General features: G+C 34.7%; 1 protein-coding gene across 1 annotated transcript; it reads left to right on the top strand.

The window, feature by feature from the left end:
* The first annotated feature begins 36 nt into the window (after positions 1-36).
* Positions 37-18,607, top strand: LOC136798231 (protein O-mannosyl-transferase 1-like). The gene is made up of 21 exons (XM_067054808.1): positions 37-171; positions 8,964-9,121; positions 9,275-9,378; positions 9,946-9,996; positions 10,176-10,264; positions 10,536-10,599; positions 11,360-11,468; positions 11,654-11,719; positions 11,829-11,922; positions 12,269-12,424; positions 12,598-12,634; positions 12,878-13,061; positions 14,226-14,318; positions 14,698-14,884; positions 15,408-15,452; positions 15,835-15,910; positions 16,084-16,199; positions 16,607-16,723; positions 17,310-17,436; positions 17,941-18,118; positions 18,262-18,607. Exons 1-21 carry the CDS (start codon positions 133-135, stop codon positions 18,434-18,436), a joined length of 2,265 nt encoding a protein of 754 aa, XP_066910909.1. The 5' UTR covers positions 37-132; the 3' UTR covers positions 18,437-18,607.
* Positions 18,608-19,882: the final 1,275 nt, after the last annotated feature.

Genomic DNA, 19,882 nt, shown 5'->3' with positions numbered 1-19,882 from the left:
GAAACCGTGCATCAAATAATTTGGAAAGTTACATACTTTCTTTTTCAAATGAGCGTTTCCATGAAAATCTGAGCCACGCTCCTTCATCAGACTACAAAAACCAGAAAACTAAGAAACAAAGTAAAGACAAAGATGGAATTTGAAGAAGTCTCTAAGAAGAGCACGAAAAAGGTTGGTAAGAATGAGCATTTAAAAACCATAACAGGAAAAATTTATTTGATTTAGGCTACAGCTACCATGCTACCATCCAAATTTCCCTGCTGACTGAATATAGGTTGGCAAACGATATCATCCACCAGGATGCATCCTCTCTTATTTTCCCCCTATTTTCTACTTTCCTATCTTCTATCCTGATTTTCTGACTTTCTCTAGTGTTTCTAACCGTTTTCTAAGTATTTTTCTGAAATTTGACCGTACCGGTGAAATTGGTCTCCGACCCCGGCTCGAACCACCAAATGCCGAGTAACCTTGGTTTACAAACCCAACGCTTAACCGCTTGCGCCAACGAGACACGGCAGAAAGTTGTCACTCACAAATACTTATAGCGTGTAATTTACAGACCTTTATTAAGAAAGCTCCCAACCCTACCGGTGCCCCCCTACAAGGATCCCTCTACGGGATCCTAAGTTAGGGTACAGGGTACGGATGCCCCTAAGAAGGCCTTCGGCCTTATATTGTGACTCTCGAGCTCCAACCCTAACCCTAACTGATAATAACCGAACCCCCGTCTAGGTCCGCAGATTGAAAAATTTCACTTGCATCCTGGTGGATGATATTGTCTGCCGACCGGACTGAATAGACCTTTTTTCAAAGAGGACGTCCTGTTGAATAATTATGTAGTCCAGCCATAAAAACAATGATAGAGCCATGCATAATTACTGTATCATGCATATTGTAATAATTATGCATGGTTTTATCATTGTTTTTCTGCTGGACTACATACCGTGAGATTGGGTAACTTGCATCAGTGGAGGCTAACATGCATAGCTCCCAGTAATCCAGTATGGATTTCGTGTAACTAACGCCGAAGATCTTCGGCGTACAACTGAAACGTTTTTTGCGCATTGGCGTAAGGGTACTTACAAAGATTGTTTGATTTTCAGTTGGCGTAAAATAATAATTCCAGCTCGGCGTGAATGACTCGCTCCATAACCTATTGATTTTTAGCTTTCATATTTGGCTAAATTTGCTTTTTCTCGCTTACGCTTGCGTCAATTTATTAATTATGTTGGCGCATGCGCCTCTTTTCCCATCTTGCACCCTTATTGAAAAATGAATGTTGGTACAAAAGAAATTTTGCTTGGCGTGAGGCTTGCTGTACGGAAAAATATCTTCGGCGCGAGATTTTGTGGAATCCATACTGGCATAGCCCTCAAATGAATGACCTGTCTGGTCATTAAAATACAACTACACAGCTCCGCTCGCAGCTCTACTCTACCATATTTGTTTTGATTTAACTTTGTGTTTTAATGACCAGACAAGTCATTCATTTGAGGGCTATGCATGTTAGCCTCCACTGATGCAAGTTACCCAATCTCACGGTAATTATTCAACAGGGTGGCCTCTTTTTGAAAAAGGGTCTATTCTTGCTGCTATACACACACAGCCAACAATTTCTTTCATTCAAAATATTTTCCAATATTCAGATTTTGGAAAAACAGAACATCAAAATTTCCTGATTTTGGAAAATTAGAATGAAAAATTCCCCAATTTTCCAATTTTGAAAAATTGGATTATATTATTAACCCCGTGCCCGTGATGTGAGATCGGGTAACTTCTTGCATCAGAGGCTAACATGTATACTTACTTTTGATACTTTTGATGGGTTTTTTGAGTCTCTCAATCATCCAATTTGGAAATCCGATGATTCACCATTTCTCTCACACTGTTCAAATCCGCTCTCCTGTAGGGATAATATATTTGGGAGCAGTGGTTCGTCCGGCAGTGTGGAAAGAAAAAGGTCAAGTTGTCTTTTGAATTTAATTTTTGTGCAGTTTGTGATATTACGAATGTAGAATGGGAGAGAATTGAAAAGCTTAGGTCCTTCTTCAGATAGTGAGCCTCTCCAAATGTTTTTGTGTTTAGAATTTACTTCTTTAAGGTGGCATTTTCGTCCGAGCCTCTGGTTTTTTGTAGCAGGTGATACCCCCTTTGTTCTCAGAGTGGTTGAAATTTGGAGAATATTTTTCTAAGATATACCAAGTATAGATGATTTGATATCTTTCTCTACGTCTTTCCAGACTGTATAGTTTTAGAGTTTTAAGTTTTTCCCAATAGTTCAGTTTTTGTAAAAAGAATATTCCATTTAGGAATGATTTTTGAAGCTTTTCTAGTTGTTGCATTTGGTTTCTCTTGGATGGTGACCATAGCTGTGAACAGTAATCAATGTGAGGGACTGCCAATGTCTTCCATAGGGTCAGCATTACAGTAGTAGGGTCCCTTGTTTTGAAAGTTCGATATATCCATGATTTGATACCTTTGACTTTGTCGATTACATTTTCTATATGATTGTCATATGTCATACCCACATCTAAAGTGATCCCAAGGTCTTTGACTGTAGTCTTGGTCTCTATCACCATTTGGGTATCAGAGAAGTATTTGGAGAGTTCTCTAAGTTCTTCATTTCTACCATAATTGAGATGTTCAAATTTAAGTCCATTCAATTTCATGTTATTCAATCCAGTCCACTCATAGACTGCGTTCATGTCATCTTGGAGCTGAATGTATAGCCCTCAAATGAAAGACAAAGACCTGGCTGGTCATTAAAATACAAAGTTAAATCAGCCAACAATTTCTTTCGTTCAAAATATATTTTCCAATATTCAGATTTTGGAAAAACAGAACATCAAAATTTCCTGATTTTGGAAAATTGGAATGAAAAATTCCCCAATTTTCCAATTTTGAACAATGTGAGAACCGGGTAACTTGCATCAGAGGCTAACATGTATAGCCCTCAAATGAAAGACCTGGCTGGTCATTAAAATACAAAGTTAAATCAAAACAAAAATGGTCGATTAAAGCTACGAGCGGAGCTGCGTAGATGTATTTTAATAGACCTTTTTTCAAAGAGGACGTCATGTTGAATAATTATGTAGTCCAGCCATAAAAACAATGATAGAGCCATGCATGATTACTATATCGTGCATATTGTAATAATTATGCATGGTTTTATCATTGTTTTTCTGCTGGACTACATAATTATTCAACAGGGTGGCCTCTTTGAAAAAAGTTCTATGACCAGCCAGGTCATTCATTTGAGGGCTACCGTGAGTGGTCCTAAATCCGATAGCCCTACCTAAATCCAATGGGGTCTTTCGAAGATACAAACTAAAATAAAAAACAAATCTTTCGCTGTGACGCAATGAAGATACCAAAGTGTAAACTAAACTGAGAGATTTGATACACTGAACCAATTGAACCAATACATTAAAAATTACTTCTTATAATATAATTTTTTATTACAAAATTGTTAACGTTTTAAACGCAAGCAACAGATTCAGAATAGTAGAGGCAATTATTTTTACAACTCACACTATTTTTATCACCTTAATTGACATCATGACATTTTAGTCATCTTATTAGACGTTTTGTTTCGAGAGTTCTTGCAATATAGTTTATTACTCAACTTGGAGAGGGAATGTTTGTAAACACAGAAATTTTTTCATAGCAGGTCGGATTTAGGCAGGGGTGTCGGATTTAGGACCACTCACGGTATGCATGTTAGCAGAGGACCCTGTCGACGCAACTGACTTAAGGAACACCGGACACGCGAAAGTCGGTGTGAAATGACAATTTTTTTACCACCGGACATTCTCTACACCGACTTAAGGAAGTCGGATGTCCGGTGTCGGAGAAGGATATTTTTTTCCGCCAGACAATCAAAACACCGGACATGACCAGTCCAGTGCGTCCTGTGTTTCTTAATTTTTTGTTTCATAAATGTCCAGCGTCCAAAATTCCCTGTATGCAACACCGGACTGACGCCGGTGTAGCAAAAGGATACTTTTTGCCACCAGGCAAATACACCGGACAGTCCGGTGCGTTGGCAGGGTCTTGTTAGCGGCCTCCACTGATGCAAGTTACCCAACCTCACGGTATTGGGGAAAGTTTTTCAACTTTGCTTGGTTTGGAGCTCTCTCGCTTTTTAATGAGGTGAAGTTAACAGCTACCATCAACTGCTTTAACTTGGGACTATCTGTCAAAACATGGGAAGGCAATTCGGCCACCATTTAACCTCCAAAGTTAGGCCGACTCTAAAAAAAAAAGTTTCCGGTCCACCGGCCGGGTGAAATTTTTTTTCGTTGTCACCCGACCGCATTTTTTTTCATAAGAACCAAATAGATAACAGAGGAAACTTTCTTCTTAAAAACCTTTACTCATTTAAACTCCCAGCTGGCACACAACGTTGTTTCGACGTTTATATAACGTTAAAAAGACGTTATGAAAATTAGATGGACGTTGAAACAATGTTGTGTGCCAGCTGGGCTGTTTCATCGTTCTCGTTGCTATAAAACACTTAAAAAAGTTTGTTTGTTTAGCATGACAGCATGCTTTCTGGACATTATGGATCAAATAAATAGTGTTATGCATTTTAAAATGAGCAAAGAAAATCTTTCTTTGTCTAGGATAGGAGGATTTCTGAACGTTAAAGATCAAATAGATAGTGTTATGCATATTAAATGGGTGAAGAAAATCTTTGTTTGTCTAGGAGGCTTTCTGAATGATAAAGATCAAATAAATAGTGTTATGCATATTAAATGAGTGAAAAAAAAGAACTTTTTTCTAAAAAATGACGCTTTTTGAAGATGATTTTTTACAAATTTTCTTCATGTCTTTTGAATACGTGAAGCAAATTTAAAGAATTATAGCTCAAAATTTAAGTTGGCCTTTCTTCTTTTTAACGGTGAAAATATTTTTGTAACAGTTTGTAACATTTTTAGTTTTCTCACAATTTCAATCCAAACCTGTATATACACTTTTTTTTTGAAACACCCGGTTCTTTCTTTAACACTAACACCCAGAGAGATGATTTTTTTTCTTTCTAATTTTTTTGACTAGAAATCTTGAAAAGGACTTAAAAAATTTTCCCGGCCGCCCGCATGACTTTTTTTTTCGTCACCCGGTTTTTAGGGTCGGCCTTATTGATTTCACTTAAGGAACGGCGTATTTAAAAATACACGATTTCTCTTTCAATTTTACAGTAAGTGAAAATACAGACCAGATATGCAACAGTCCCATGTTTCGACCAATCGTCCCAAGTTCAGTCAGGGCCTCCTTAGTATTTTATAACATTAGTTCGGATAGAATAAAAACATACCTGATCAATACAACCAAACCGTTTACTCTTTCCTTCGCAACAACTTTCGTTTTTGCTTATGTAGGTTCAGGTAGGTTTTAAAACCCACAAGTAATGAACCTATTATAGCTTTATCTTAATAAATCTGGTTGAAAGCCTTCTGTTGGGTTTCATTCCGTACGTTTTTAATCCACGTGGTATACCAGGTTCTTTCCAGTGGGCACGATTGGGGGTACCGCCATTGCAAAATATTTTTCATGAAAATTTACCGTATTCTAACGCTATTATAGTCTAGATAGGAAACTAATATTAAATTTGATCCTTTTTTTGTTTGTATTTTTAAATTTCATGATAAAAAGAACTATTTACAAATTATTTTCTTTAGCGGGTGTTGAATCGACATTGACATATTTAATGATGTCATAATCAATGCCGTGCATATTTTGTCAGCGCCGTGCATTTCTTGTCAAAATCCTTTTCATTGGATAAATACCACTAAAAATATACAAGATAAATACACATAAATTTATCGTCTGCGCACAACATACCGGGTGTGCCACAAAAAAGTTTCTTTCTTTAAAACTAATTTTCTCGAAATCTAAAAATTTTAAAAGAACCATTCCTACTCCATTGGAACGAAGAAGGATAGACTTAAATTTTGATGGGTCATTTAATGAATTCGGTACATTAGATCGAAAGTTATGCTCAATTGAATAAAAAAGTTACTTTCTGAAAGTGCTTAAAAACGTTAAAAATTGACCTATCAAATTAAACAGAAGCATAATTACACGATGCACCAGTTTTTTTGCTTCAGCCATCAAAAATGATAATTAGCTGTCTAAATGACCTTTTGTTGTATAAAGGAAGGTTGAATTACATTAAAAGGAAGAAAATTCGTCGAAAAAAGCCAAAAAATCTGGTAAAATTCATAAAAATACATCAAATATAATCCAGTCTAGAACCAAAAATCTGTGAAAAATTTGGGTAAAAAGTAAATTAAAATGATTTTGATGAAGATTTAAAACCCTTTCGACCCATCAGTTTCAAAATTTATGTGTTTAATTACTGAAAAATGCTCTTGATCGTGTAAAGGCTATTGCGATTGCCAAATTTAAAATAGAAATTTGATAGGTCGATTTGTAACGTTTTCGGGCACTTTCTGAAAGTAACTTTTTTATTCAATTGAGCATAACTTTTGATCTAAAGAACTGAATCAGATAAATGACCCATCAAAATTTAAGTTTATATTTCTTCTTTCCAATGGAATAGGCAAAATTTTATATTTCAAGCAAATCAGTTTCAAAGAGAGAAACTTTTTTGTGGCGCATCCGGTAGCTAAGCGCACCTCTCTTATTCATTATCTAAGAATTGAAGCGACAAAAGTTATTTGAAGATATATTCAGTTATAATCCAAGGTAGAACAATCTAAACATAGAAAGGGGGTATTTTTTAGTGCTCTTTACGATGATCGGTAGTTTTTTTGGATTCTATGTTTAGATTTTTCTACCCAGCCCCGTTGCTATGTACGCGCGCCCTGTTGCTAAGACCTATGCTTGAAATCGAAAGCGAAACCAAGATAATTTAGCGCACACTGCCGTTTTGCGTAATATCGATAAAGTGAAAGGAGGTCCTGACTGAAGTTTGAGCAGTTGACGCTATGTATGTATCCTTCATAGGGACTATCTTGGGACTATCTGCCCTGGTTCTGCAAAGTACCGTAAGTTGGGGTCTGATATCAACATCCCTCGTCTAAATTCAGACACCTTTCTTTAGAGAAAGGAATATATAATATGAAAGGTTGAATCAATGATTGAAACAGGATTATTCCTCTCACTGACCACTAAGCAAGAGGATGTCGGAATTAGAGGAGGGGTGTTGAAATTAGACCAAGTTAGGGTAGGTAGAGTGATTTTTTAAACAGCTTTACTCAGAAGGTTTTATCTTTAAAACATTTAAAAGACTAGATAGTTGCTATGACAAACAGTTTTAGTCACATTAGGAAATCAAGGTTTCAGAAATAACAACATCAGTCATCTACAGAATGTATTTGAAACAAGGGTGAGAATTACCTGAATCAAGTTGAAGATCCCAAGACAATTAATAAAAATCGAAAGCTTGAAACAAAACATAATGTCCAATTAGACCACTCACAAATAAGTTGTGTTCGCATCCTCCAACCGACTCACTTTCCTCATCTTAAAAATCCTACCCTTTTCTAGTTGGAAAGTCGGAAAATTTGTGAGATCTTTTAGCAATATTATTCAAAGAATTTAGTAGATTCAGTGTAACCAGTGTTTTGATTATCGATTATATATTGTTTTTAAGATTTCTATCCGCAATTTTCAAAGATTTTTGCGCTACGCAACTGCTTTTTGCGCAGTTGCGATATGCAAAATAATCACATTGCAGCTCACGCGCTCTATAATTCTTGTCGCCTGAACAAACCTTTTCCAATGATTTTAGCACCACCTGACACTACTAGATCTAAAAACATCAATTGTGGACACTGTTGATGTTTTTTATCCACAGTAGATCATTTTTATGGACAGTTTTTCCTTTTTCTTGACAGTTGATGTCTGGAAATAGACAGCCAATACTTTTAATGAACTGTCAAGATTATTTAATTGACTGTCAATATCTGATATTGACTGTTGATGTCTGATATATTGACTGTCGATATCTGATATTGACTGTCGATAGCTTTTATCTTGACTGTTGATGTCTGCGATCTTTTATATCAATCGACAGTCAATTAAATAATCTTGGCAGTTCATTAAAAGTATTGGCTGTCTATTTCAAGACATCAACAGTCAAGAAAAAGAAAAAACTGTCCATAAAAATGATAGACTGTGGATAAAAAACATCAACCGTGTTCACAATTGATGTTTTCAGACCTAGCAGTGTGACTGCCTATATTCAGAGCGCATTTTTCCGATGATTTAAGAAACCAACCAACCGACTCATATTTTGGGGCTGTCAGTCAGGGAAATCCCTCAATTGCAGTAGTAATTTTTTACTGCAATTGCGGTATAAACATCACTTTTACATTTTTCATATATACCACAATTGCAGTATATTCAAGAAACAGAATTCAAGATTGAAGTTTTCTAAAAAAAATTCCTTTATCTGACAGATCAAATTGGGTCGGGAGAATAAAAATTGATTTCATTGATTTCAATTTATTATCATTTAATTTTTGCAATTTATTTTTGTCAGCAAATCTGTAAACCAGAAAATAAAAAAGTAATTTCCCAATGAAACACTTAAAATTTAGGAAGCAAGTCCTTTAAGAGATCGCACTAACATTTTTGTTTGGCGTTAACTCCAGCTCTTTTTGCCGTCAATTTTTATTGTCACAACTGAATTCCTTTGAAGTAAACAAAAGAAAAAAACAACTGGAGTAAAGGTCTATTGGAATGGTGGTGCAATCTCATAAAGGACTACTTGAGTTCGATTAGTTTGTTCAGTACAAACTGTGATAAGTTAATTTCCAATCACCTCTTCCTTCACTTGCAAAAATTTAAAACCACAGACATTGTCCATGAAAAGTTACCATTTTGACATTATCCAAACTTAAGGTTTCCTGGAATATTTATTTATCCACGGTCATATTACAAATCTAGATTTCAGAAGTTTCTTATTTATCCCCTATCCCTATTAATTTCAGTACAAAAATCAGATGTCAAAAGACCAGCCAATCCACCTGTCAACAAGGAACTTCAAAACGCCATCCATCTCTCCTGAAGTTGATCTCACATGGTTTCTTCTACTTGGTGTGGCATCTGCTGTGCGTTTATACAAGTTATCAAAGCCAAATGCTGTTGTGTAAGATGATATTATTACTGTCATCATTATTTTGTAATTTGTCAGAAATGAAGATTCAAATAATCATATTCCCCCAAAGGACTAAACAAACTTGTGTTATGACTTTGAGAATCTAAAAAGGAGAGTGATCATACAGTAATTCTTATCTTATAGATTTGACGAGCTACATTATGGAAAGTTCACATCATATTTTGTGCAAGAGCGGTTTTTCTTTGATGTGCATCCTCCACTTGGAAAATTGCTCTTTGCAGCTGCAGGTATGACACCTTTTAAAAGTGCCAACTAGCTAGCTTGTTTTTTGATTGCCTGTCATAGATAGAGTCAATATTTTACATGGATAGCTCAGTAATCTAGGACTTTTAGACAGTCTTTCGATTGTTTTCATGGGGTCCAAGGCCAGCTGGCTCGGCTATCTATGAACTGAACGGAATATTGAAAGGAGCGGGGATTCGAACTTCGAATTCCTTGACCGCTTGGCCATCGCTCCTCAAATGTTCATGAGTTCATCAGTCAATGAACAAAAATACCTAAGCATTGATGATTCCAAAGAGTCGTTATTGGTGTATATTGCTTTTTTCAAGCTTTTTAAACCTATCTAAACAATTGTAGAGAAATGGGCTACATTAGTTACCTGACCAAAACTTCCTTATTGAATCCTTTCATTGATCAGATTTATTACTTTTAAGATAGGATTCTGATTTTCTTTGCCAGGCTTCAGGGGAAGTGTTAAGTAACAGCCTTTTTAACGTCTTTTTGCTCTAATATTCCACCATTTGCCATCAGAATTATAAGTTTACTTTGTATTATTTAATTTTTGCTTTTAGGATACTTAACTGGTTTTGACGGATCTTTTAACTTTCCAAAGATTGGTGAAGGTAAAAGACTTTCTGTACCATTAATTATTTAAGTTTTTTGCAGAAAATGAATGAAAAGGGCAAAACTGTGAAAGTTAGATTCTGAAATGCAATTTTGTATATTGTAAATCATATTTTTTTGGTCTTATCCTGACAGCCTTCTTGAAGATTTCCAGAGTACTTTTATTTTTATATTCTAGAGGTGCCAGACTCTCAAGTGCAAAGTGTTATGTATTTGCGAATGGTGACAAGCTTCTTCAGTATTTTTCTGGTGCCATTGATTTACGAGGTTTGTTAACTAAAACTATTGTTATATTTTGAAACCACTTAAGTGTCATTGATATTTTGATAGAAGTGAACTATTTTGAATCATTTGATAGACCCTCGGATACATTTTTTTGTAATGATACAGCTTTGATAAAGTTTCAATGCCCTTAAGAACAAACCAAGTGCAAAACAGAGAAAATTAAATAATAATAGCTGCATTCTTTTTCAGTGTTCAATATAAACTAATGTAAATACTTCTCTTGCACTAATGATTTACATTTCTTATGTTTCAGATTGTATTGGAACTTTCGAGTAGTTACTGGTTTGCTGTAGTTGGTGCCCTACTTGTTTGTTTTGGTAGGAAAAATTTGATAATTTGCCTTGGTGATACATTTTTCCTTTAAAACTGTTAGGCGAGAGTAATTTGATTAGTTGTTTTACGGGCCTGACCGACCTGGACCAACCTTGAAATTCCAAAAATTGAAGTAAAAATAAAATTGATTTTAGTTGTCCTTTTTTATTTTCATTGCTCTACACTACAGACTGCCAAATTTTCATTTTGGTAGTTTTTCCAAGGTTTTGAGAATTTTATGTTCAATTTTTCATTTTTTTATGAATTCAAGCTTTTTATGTCTTTTTATTTTCTAATTCGTGTATTTGCTGCCTTTTTAGGAGATTTTGTAGGTGAAATTCTACTCTTATTTTTATTTTTTCATCGACTGACCCTCTTTTTTGGATAGCTTGGCCCGTAAAACAACAAATTAAATTGTTCTCGCCTTAGGAATGATTTCTATTTTTAATTTGAATTAAAACACTTTTAAAGAATCATAAATTAATTTAGATTAATTAATCAACCCCTGGCAAAATTTGAGAATAACAGCTACCATCTTGCGTTACTCAAATTTTTCATAAACTCATTTAGTATAGTAAGATGAAGCAGAAAAGGGAGGGGGGAGTATAAATGACCACATTACTTTTCACTATTGAACTGATTGTTATGAAGCCGTACATGTAGAAACCCGGATTGTATTTTTTTTAAATAGGTTGTAAATTTTGATAAACCATTTTAAATTCTCTAAACCACTTATGGTGATAAATTGCTTAAATTTTTCTTTAGAAAATTCACTGGTTGTTCATGGACGATTTGTATTGCTAGATGTGATCTTGGTGTTTTTCATTTGTGCATTGCTTTGTTCATACGTGAAATTTTTAAAGGAGCACTCAAGGTTTGATTCAAGAAAATATTCTCAATTGATTTATTTTTATCCGGAAAGAACTAACAACAAAAAGCAGTACTGTACACGATATACCAAACATCGAAATAACTTTAACTTCAAAACGTTTTACGATGGAAAATGTTTTTTGAATAAACCTTCACCATTTAAAACTTATACGTAACCTCTTTTTTCAGGCCTTTTGGATGGAACTGGTGGAAGTATTTATTTCTTCTTGGCTTCTCGATCACTGGAGCAGTAAGGTAAATATCCCTTAAATTTCTCTTTCATTTTTCCCCACCATTCTAATCATCGAAAAGAAATCAAAGAATCTTTTTAACACTATCTTAAAAACTTTTACTAAAATTTCAGTGTGAAATATGCTGGTGTGTTATCCATAATTGTTATTGGAGCTTTGATTGGATACGAGTTATGGTTGTTAGTTGGAGATATAACAGTTCCTGTAGTAAGTGATTCCTTGTGCCTAAAGTGGACAAAAAAAATTTCATCTCATTTATATGGACTTACCAAAAGTCCCAGTTTCAAAAAAAGAGTAGCACAAAAACAGCCTTTGAGGGATTTTACCCCGGTATTTTCAGCCAATAATGAATACCTTCGATTCCTGCCAACTTCTATGTATTATACTACATTTACCAGGCTGATTACCATGGAACTGAGTTTGCTGGTAACACATTTCATTGTAAACGTTTTGAATAACTTATACTTTCTTATTTGCCCGTCTTCTGATGCATCATTCAAGGAAAAGGATGGTAGATCTCTTGAAACTCAACAAGTTTTTTCTTTCAATTTAGAAATCCGTATACAAACATATTACAGCAAGGTTTATATTCCTGATTGTGATGCCTATTGTGTTGTATATTGGCCAGTTTTACATAATGTTGTCAGTTCTACAGAAGACTGGACTTCATGATGGTTTGATGTCAAGTTCCTTTCAAAAGACGTTAGAGGTTTGTTTATAATTTTTATTGTACAAAAAATCTCGATTATCTGTAGAAATATTATTCAAAATTGCTATATTCGAAACTTTGTTCCTCTAGAGATCTTTGCATATCATGTCTTTTTTCACTAGCGACTCTTGTCCAAACAGTGTGAAATATTTTGTTAATATCTGTTTTTATAGGGTGGATTAGAATCGATCACTAAAAACCAAGCACAAAGTTAGTGTACATGTTTCTGCTTGTTTTTATTAAATCGTATATGTTTCTCATGTTGTTCATCATTATTTTAGCTTGCAAGAGTTGGTGCATTTTTTTTTTAATACCTGAACATTCTTTAAATCAGAAACAAAAGTTTTTATTGAATATTTCTAGATGGACTTTCCAATTTTCTCAGACATATCTTGATAAAAACTGACTTTGTATTTAGTTTTTGTATGATTTTGTTTTACATTTTGTTTTCAGTTATTTCTTATGGGTCACATATCACATTAAGGAACACGCATTCAAAACAGTGTTGGTTGCATTCACACAAACATTTGTATCCAGTGAAATACGAAGATGGTAGAGGGAGTAGTGCACAGCAACAAGTCACATGTTATGCATTTAAAGATATCAATAACTGGTTTATTGTCAAACATCCGGACAGGTGTGGTTATCAGGTTCTTTAAGGACTTCATGTACTCCATTTCCACTGGAAATACCAGTATAATATCCCAGTTGTTTTGAGAGCACCACTCCTCTCCCTTCATCAATATGAGCTTTAAAATGAGCTTCATGATCAAAAGAAACTTTGTAGCTAGAATCAGAGTTGAAAGAGAACACTATTACACTATTAACTATTAACTATGATAGAAGCAAAGGAACTTTAACAAGACGACTTGAAGTCGAAAATTCCGCCTAGGATTTGAACTGCATGGGAAAAACAAGAAGTAGAGATTGAAGCTAATCTGAAATCTACTTTACATCGAGCCTTGATGAAACAATTTTACAAGAACAACGAGGCTTAAATCGCTAAAAAAATAAGACCAATTTAAGAACAATTGTTGTTTGATTTTTAAGAACTCTTATAAAGTATATGCTTATAAAAAATGAATATGCTCATATTGTACGCCATCCCTTGTTTACTTCGTAAGAACTAATTACCGAAAGGATTTTCACCGTCTATCAAGAGTTATTGATTTGATTCTTATAAAGTATATGCTTATAAAAAATAAATATACTCATATTGCACGCCATCCCTTATTTACTTTGTAAGAACTAATTACCGAAAGATATATCACCGTCTATCAAGAGTTATTGATTTGATTCTTATAAAGTAAATGCTTATAAGAAAAATGAATATGCTCATATTGTGCGCCATCCCTTGTTTACTTTGTAAGAACTAATAACCGAAAGGTATGTCACCGTCTATCAAGAGTTATTGATTTGATTCTTATAAAGTATATGCTTATAAGAAAATAAAGAAAAAATCAAAACTGTGAATCTAAAAACATAAAGATATATGACGTAATCCAAAGAAAATCTGCGAAAGTCGTCCGTAGTTATACGAGCGTGTAATTTGTAAATTGATTTTAGTGAGTTCGTCCACCGTATCAAGTACTTTAGTTTTCTAATTATTTTTCCTCACCGCCGCAGAATGCTGATTGTAATACTTTCGCTAAGGCGAAATTAATAAATCAAGTCCATGAATTCACAAAAATTCACTTTTGACAAATACGTCTGAGTATTTATTCATGTATCTTCTCGTTCTAAAAACTACAAATTTCAACGTAAGGTTCTGAACCAACTCTTTTATTTGTATTTTTCATAGCGATTCGTTGAAAGTAGATTTTCCACCAAGACCAGTAAAGAATGGTGATGTCATCCATTTGGTCCATGGTTTGACTGGGCGTGGTATCAGTAGGTAAATCCTTCTTTATTGGATTCGATTGATATATTTCTTCATAGCATCTTTGGGAAACAGATACAGATTTAAGCTAAGTATTGGAGGAGTGCACTATTCTTTTGATTGGGTTGTGATTGACGGCGAATGTTGATGACCTTGTTGGTTGGTTGGTTCATCGTTGACGGGAGGGATATTTAAGGTTCCTGTTGTTTGTGATTCAGGTGATGCGCTTAAATTTATTAGATTCTCGTTTCGAGATTTGACATGACTAGATTCTAGATACAAAGTAATAAGTGGCCAAATATAATAGGTTGCAGATCAGGGTTAAACACCAAGAAGCTGGTGATTTTGAAGAAATCTTGGTTCGACGAAGATATATACTTTCTCTTGTTTTCAGCCACGATGTAGGCGCTCCTGTGAATCCGACATTGATGGAAATATCAGGATATGTAGATCACAATGTGTCCATGGATGCTCAGTATGGTTGGAAACTTCAGATTGTGAATCCTGATGAGAGTGAACTGTGGAGAGCTATCGGATCACAAGTCAGATTTGTGCACGTCAATACGTCAGCTGCTATTAAGGTTAGTGTTATGCAGTAGATTGGTGGGTCGTTGGAATTTTGGTATCCTCTTTTAAAAGTCAAATATATTTGTAAAAATGACGCGAGAGAGTGAGCATGAATATTTTTGGGTATTCTCACTCTTTTTGGCTGAAAACTGTTGGTTTTAAGTGTGTAAAAGATCGAAGGGACTCCAAAATTAGTAAACAGAGGCGCCTAGTTTTCCGAACCTTGTCTTTCGAGGTCCCCAAAAATTCGGCCGCTGGGGAGGGCATCCCCCTGCCACCAAGCTACTCTGATGGTCTTATGTATGATTCTTCGAGCATTACCGTTTTTAGTAGATATAATCTATATGAAAGACATCGTATGTCGTATGTGTTCAGTTTTAAACACATGCGACTAGTGCTTTACGCGTTGAAAGACTACTGTTCTCGACAAGTGCTAAGAAACTAAAAATTGTTTCGATTTCAATACAAATTATTTCAATCTAAACATACACGTCTTATTATTATAATATTTAATGGTTATTCTTTGAAAATTTGTAGGTTTCAGGATCTACTCTTCCAGAATGGGGATTTCGACAATACGAGGTACGTGCTCATGTCATTAAATTTACCAGATGCAAAATACAGCTGTAAGGGCGATGTCATTCTCCTTCTCGGTCACTATAAAAATGTAACTTCATCAATGCTTAGCTCTATTTTAGACAGCCCACTTTTCGCCCTACCTTTTCTAATTGTGAATTAAAGCTGGCAAATAGTTGGCTGTCTAAAGTTAATGTATAGCCCTCTTTTGAAGTCAATGCAATGTCTTCTTTCAATCTTTTCCAAACAAAGATTTTAACTGCCAACTTTCTGCCTACTTGCCTATTTTAACAACTAGAATAGGCAGGGCATAAAGTCGGCTGTCTAAACTAGAGCTAAAATTTACAGCGTCATTCGTTCGAACCTTCATTTTCTTTCTACTGTTTAGGTTGGAACAGACCGAAGAATCAACACACAAGAATCAATATGGAACGTTGAAGAACATAATCAAAATGTCACAAAACGTAAGTCGCCTTTTAAAGTATGAGACTAAAATTTGTCTTGGCAGAGTATTAGATAGAAAACGAGTTATCCAACCATAAGGCCGTTTACATTGACTTATTCGGGATTTTTTTCTTCAATTAAATTCTTTGTCCTGTAAATGACAAATTGTTTATTTCATACCATGTTCTACTAGCGGAAGATATGTCAGACGAAGAAGCGAAAAGAGTTTTATCGGAACATGCAGAACGATATCAAGTGTCCGGTAAAACACATGCCATGTCTTTCTTCCAGAAATTCTTGGAATATCAGGTAACAGTGGTCAAAAAGCTTGTTTTTCATAAGGATACAAGTGCTGACGAAATAGTTTATTATGTCATCTTAAAATCGGGTATATGTTTAATTATTTTGGGGTATTGACTATTGAGTTTTTTTTCGCAACTAATATTTTTTCGCCGAATGGAAGGATATTTCTCAGAGAACCCTTATATAATTTCAATTACAGTGAAGTCCTCATGACTCCAACCTTTATAACTCGAATTTCTCCTTAACTCGAACAAGTTTTCTGGTCCTTTCAGCTAACAATTCCTAATATATTCTCCATAACTCGAAATTCCCAAAATTGGAGTAAATTTATGTTCCCCGTGCGTATTCGATTTATGAAGACTCCACTGAATATTTACTTAATCTACTGTAGATTATACGATGATTATTTTCAGATTAAAATGTTCAAAGTCAACAATGATCTAACGAACGGGCATGCGTTTGCGTCCAAACCTATGCATTGGCCACTCATGTTGAAAGGAGTTGCTTACTGGCTTGATACATACACCAATGTAAGTAAAATCTACTCTGTTGTGTTCTAAATTTCTTAAAACATGACTAGCTTAAAGGACATCAATTATACCATTTGCTTTCATAGCATTTTTAATCAAAAGGACGAAAGACTTTTTTCTACACCCGCGCCGCGAGAACACAAAATTTTAGAAATTATTTTTCTTAGTTCTGCTCTGTTGAGATGTCCTCGTCCTTTCTATATCACATAAAATGTATCAAAGAAGAATTTCTTAAAACATGACTAGCTTAAAAGACATCAATTAGACCATTTGCTCATACATAGAATTTTTAAACAAAAAAGCTTTCACTGGGAAATTCTTTTGTTTATTTTGCTTTGTCAACATAAGAGGCACACCTTCTTTTTATATCATAATAATGAACTCAAACTCCTTACGAAACTTAATAGTTGTTAATTCTTTAGGGAATGAAATCTTATAAAATTTCTTAACAACCGAATGAATAAAACATTTTGAAGAACTTGACTGAAGGATTTTGCGAAATTTTCAACGCAGTGAGCAGTCACCTACTTTGCTAACATGTTGTGATATTGCTGCTTTTGAGAAATCTGATTATTTGTCTCTTTAGAAACAAATCTTTATTATTGGCAATCCAATTGTATATTGGTTAGGAGCAATCTCTCTGCTAATCTATATGGCTTTGTTGGCACTCTATCTACTCAGGAGAAAACGACAGTGTTATGATTTGGATAATGGTGAGTGAATTTTTCGTACTGATTTTACTTGAAATAAAAATCAGATTTTTGATATTCAATGATGTCATCAGTAGCACATAAGTTGTGTGACTAACGCTGAAGAGGCAAATTTCAATTTGGTCAAACTGTACAGTGTCTTCTGCATCGAAATTACTGTAGGAGTCCTTGGTACACTTTTCTTCTTGACGCCTTGCTGAAGAAGGTACTCTGGGAGAAAATCCATGAAATGGGGTGGGGGTCAATATTAAGTGATTTTCCCAAAAACCCTTTTGAAACTGTTTGAAAATGAAAGTATTTGCATTATATAATGCTATTGGGTTGTTTCTTTCCGAAAAATTGCAAAGTGACACCCCCCCACAATTAAAGGCTACAAAGTTGCTTCCAGAAAGGCACTGGTGAAGTGTTGGCCTGTGTTTTCAGACACTAGATTACTAAACAGTAATCTTTATTCTGAAGTAATGGTTTTCCTACTTTAAATAAATGTCTTCAAATTTTCTTTTCCAGCTGAATGGAATAATTTTTCGATCGGTTGTTATCTGTTGATCGGTGGTTTCTTGTTGAACTGGTTACCATACTTCCCTGTAGAACGAACCCTTTTCTTACACAATTATCTACCAGCGTTGATATTCAAAATCATACTCATACCGATGTTGATGGACCATGTTCATTCGGTCTGGTTCAAGTAAGTACGAAATGATCAACAAACAAAACTTCTCTATATTATTTTACATTTTACATTATCGTACCGTAAGTTGGTCTAATATCGACATCCCTCATCTAAAAGTTTCGTGGATGTAAACGCCCTCTTTACTTTCTTCGTTACAGGAATTTTCCAATCCTTCAATACGGTGTGAAAGCAGCTAGTGTGTTGATCGTCGGATTGGTTGTGTTTGTGTTTCAATATTTCTCCGCCTTCACTTATGGCGTGACCGCCCTCTCACAAAGGGACATCGAAAAAAAACGATGGCTTTCTTCATGGAGATTCATGATTCATAGATAATCCTCTTTTTTTGAGAAAACGCTTGTTTAGGTATCATATTTTTATTTTATTACACTAAAGTTCATGATAGACGATATCGGCTTAACGTGAAAACTCAGATTTGACCTCCGAAAATTGCCCACAATGCTTTGCGCGAAAAAATGTGTTCACGGTGAAATATTTTCCACACAAAGATTGAGAATTCTCGGGGTTCAAATCTGAATTTTCAGGTAAAGCCGATATCGTCTATTGTCATCAGATAAACTGTCAGTCGCATGAAGGTATAATGAAAACTAGCCTAACTCTCCATTTTGACAACCAATAATGGGATTTATTTACTTATCCGGGAAATTAAATCCGCGTTAGTTAGTAAATAGACAGCAATCGATCAATTTTGTGGCCTCCGGTTTTCAGAATTTTGATTACTATCATCCTCCAAGGAATAAAACCTGGTGAAGTTTTTATCGTTTTCTATTTTTATTAAGTTTATTCACTTAATGGTGTTTAATATAGTTTACCAAATGAGTGAAGTTTGCTTCCAAAGTAGGGTTTGTATAAATTTTTAGTATGTTGTAATTTCAAGTTTTTTGAGGGCATATCGTCTGTATTATGTAATTGATTTTATAGGGTTTTTGGAAGAATTTTTGTAAAATATTTTTTTTGTTTTTTGAATAATTATTTATTTTTAAGTGAAATTTTAGTTATATATCCTCAAATTGTATCAGGCTACACAAATAAGTAAAATTAAAAAAAAAGCTTAACTTTCAAATTTATATGATATTGTGTAAGTCCATCCTTTCATTTTCCCCGATCTAGATCTACTAGTTCGTTGCTTTGTTTATCTTTCCTCGTATTTTATGATCATAACATCATAAATGATCGCATTTGTAAGAAATGGCAAGAAAAGCAGAACAAAAAGGGGAACGCATATTAATTTTGAAAGGAGTTTTTTTTAATGGCCAGAAGTGTTGTAGCTTGACAAAGACTGAGAAGCTGCTCCCAGAATTAAAAGGTTTGTTTCGAGAGCTACCACATTGAAGAATGATAACTCTAGATGTTTCGAAAATTTATTTTCAAGAATAAAATGCAAAATCTTTTGCTTGCTTCGCTCGCATATTTCTTTACTCTAATATCATGTTTCCATTTCCTCATTGTTTTTCAATATCTCGAAATCAGTGGCGTTCTGGCAAGGACAGGGGGCCACGACCCCCCCCCAACAAAGCTTTTTTAAGGGGCGCTAAAGGGCAAGGGGCGCGAAAGGAGGTTTTTAAAACGCCCCAATCTTAAAAATTATACTTCATGCCCCTTTAATTGCCGCCCAGGACCAATTTTACTAAAATAATAAGTTACTTGCAATTTGTCTTGCTCGCCGCTTCCCTCGCAATCTAGTTATTTGGTAATTTCTTTGAAGTTTTGCTAATTTACAAGTTTTTTTTGTGTAGAATGTAGCTTTATCGAATGAAAACC

Source organism: Clytia hemisphaerica, unplaced genomic scaffold (assembly GCF_902728285.1).
Source record: "Clytia hemisphaerica strain Z4C2 unplaced genomic scaffold, Clytia hemisphaerica genome assembly, whole genome shotgun sequence".
NCBI lineage: Eukaryota > Metazoa > Cnidaria > Hydrozoa > Leptothecata > Clytiidae > Clytia > Clytia hemisphaerica.
The sequence above is the reverse complement of the archived record's forward strand: the minus strand, read 5'-3'. Positions and strand labels throughout refer to the sequence as shown.

Excerpts from the sequence above, each read along its gene's own strand:
- LOC136798231 (XM_067054808.1), top strand. The coding sequence starts at position 133 with ATGGAATTTGAAGAAGTCTCTAAGAAGAGCACGAAAAAG. Across the intron at positions 11,720-11,828 it reads TCGATCACTGGAGCAGTAAG|TGTGAAATATGCTGGTGTGT; the intron begins GTAAATATCCCT and ends CTAAAATTTCAG. Across the intron at positions 13,062-14,225 it reads ATTGTCAAACATCCGGACAG|CGATTCGTTGAAAGTAGATT; the intron begins GTGTGGTTATCA and ends TATTTTTCATAG.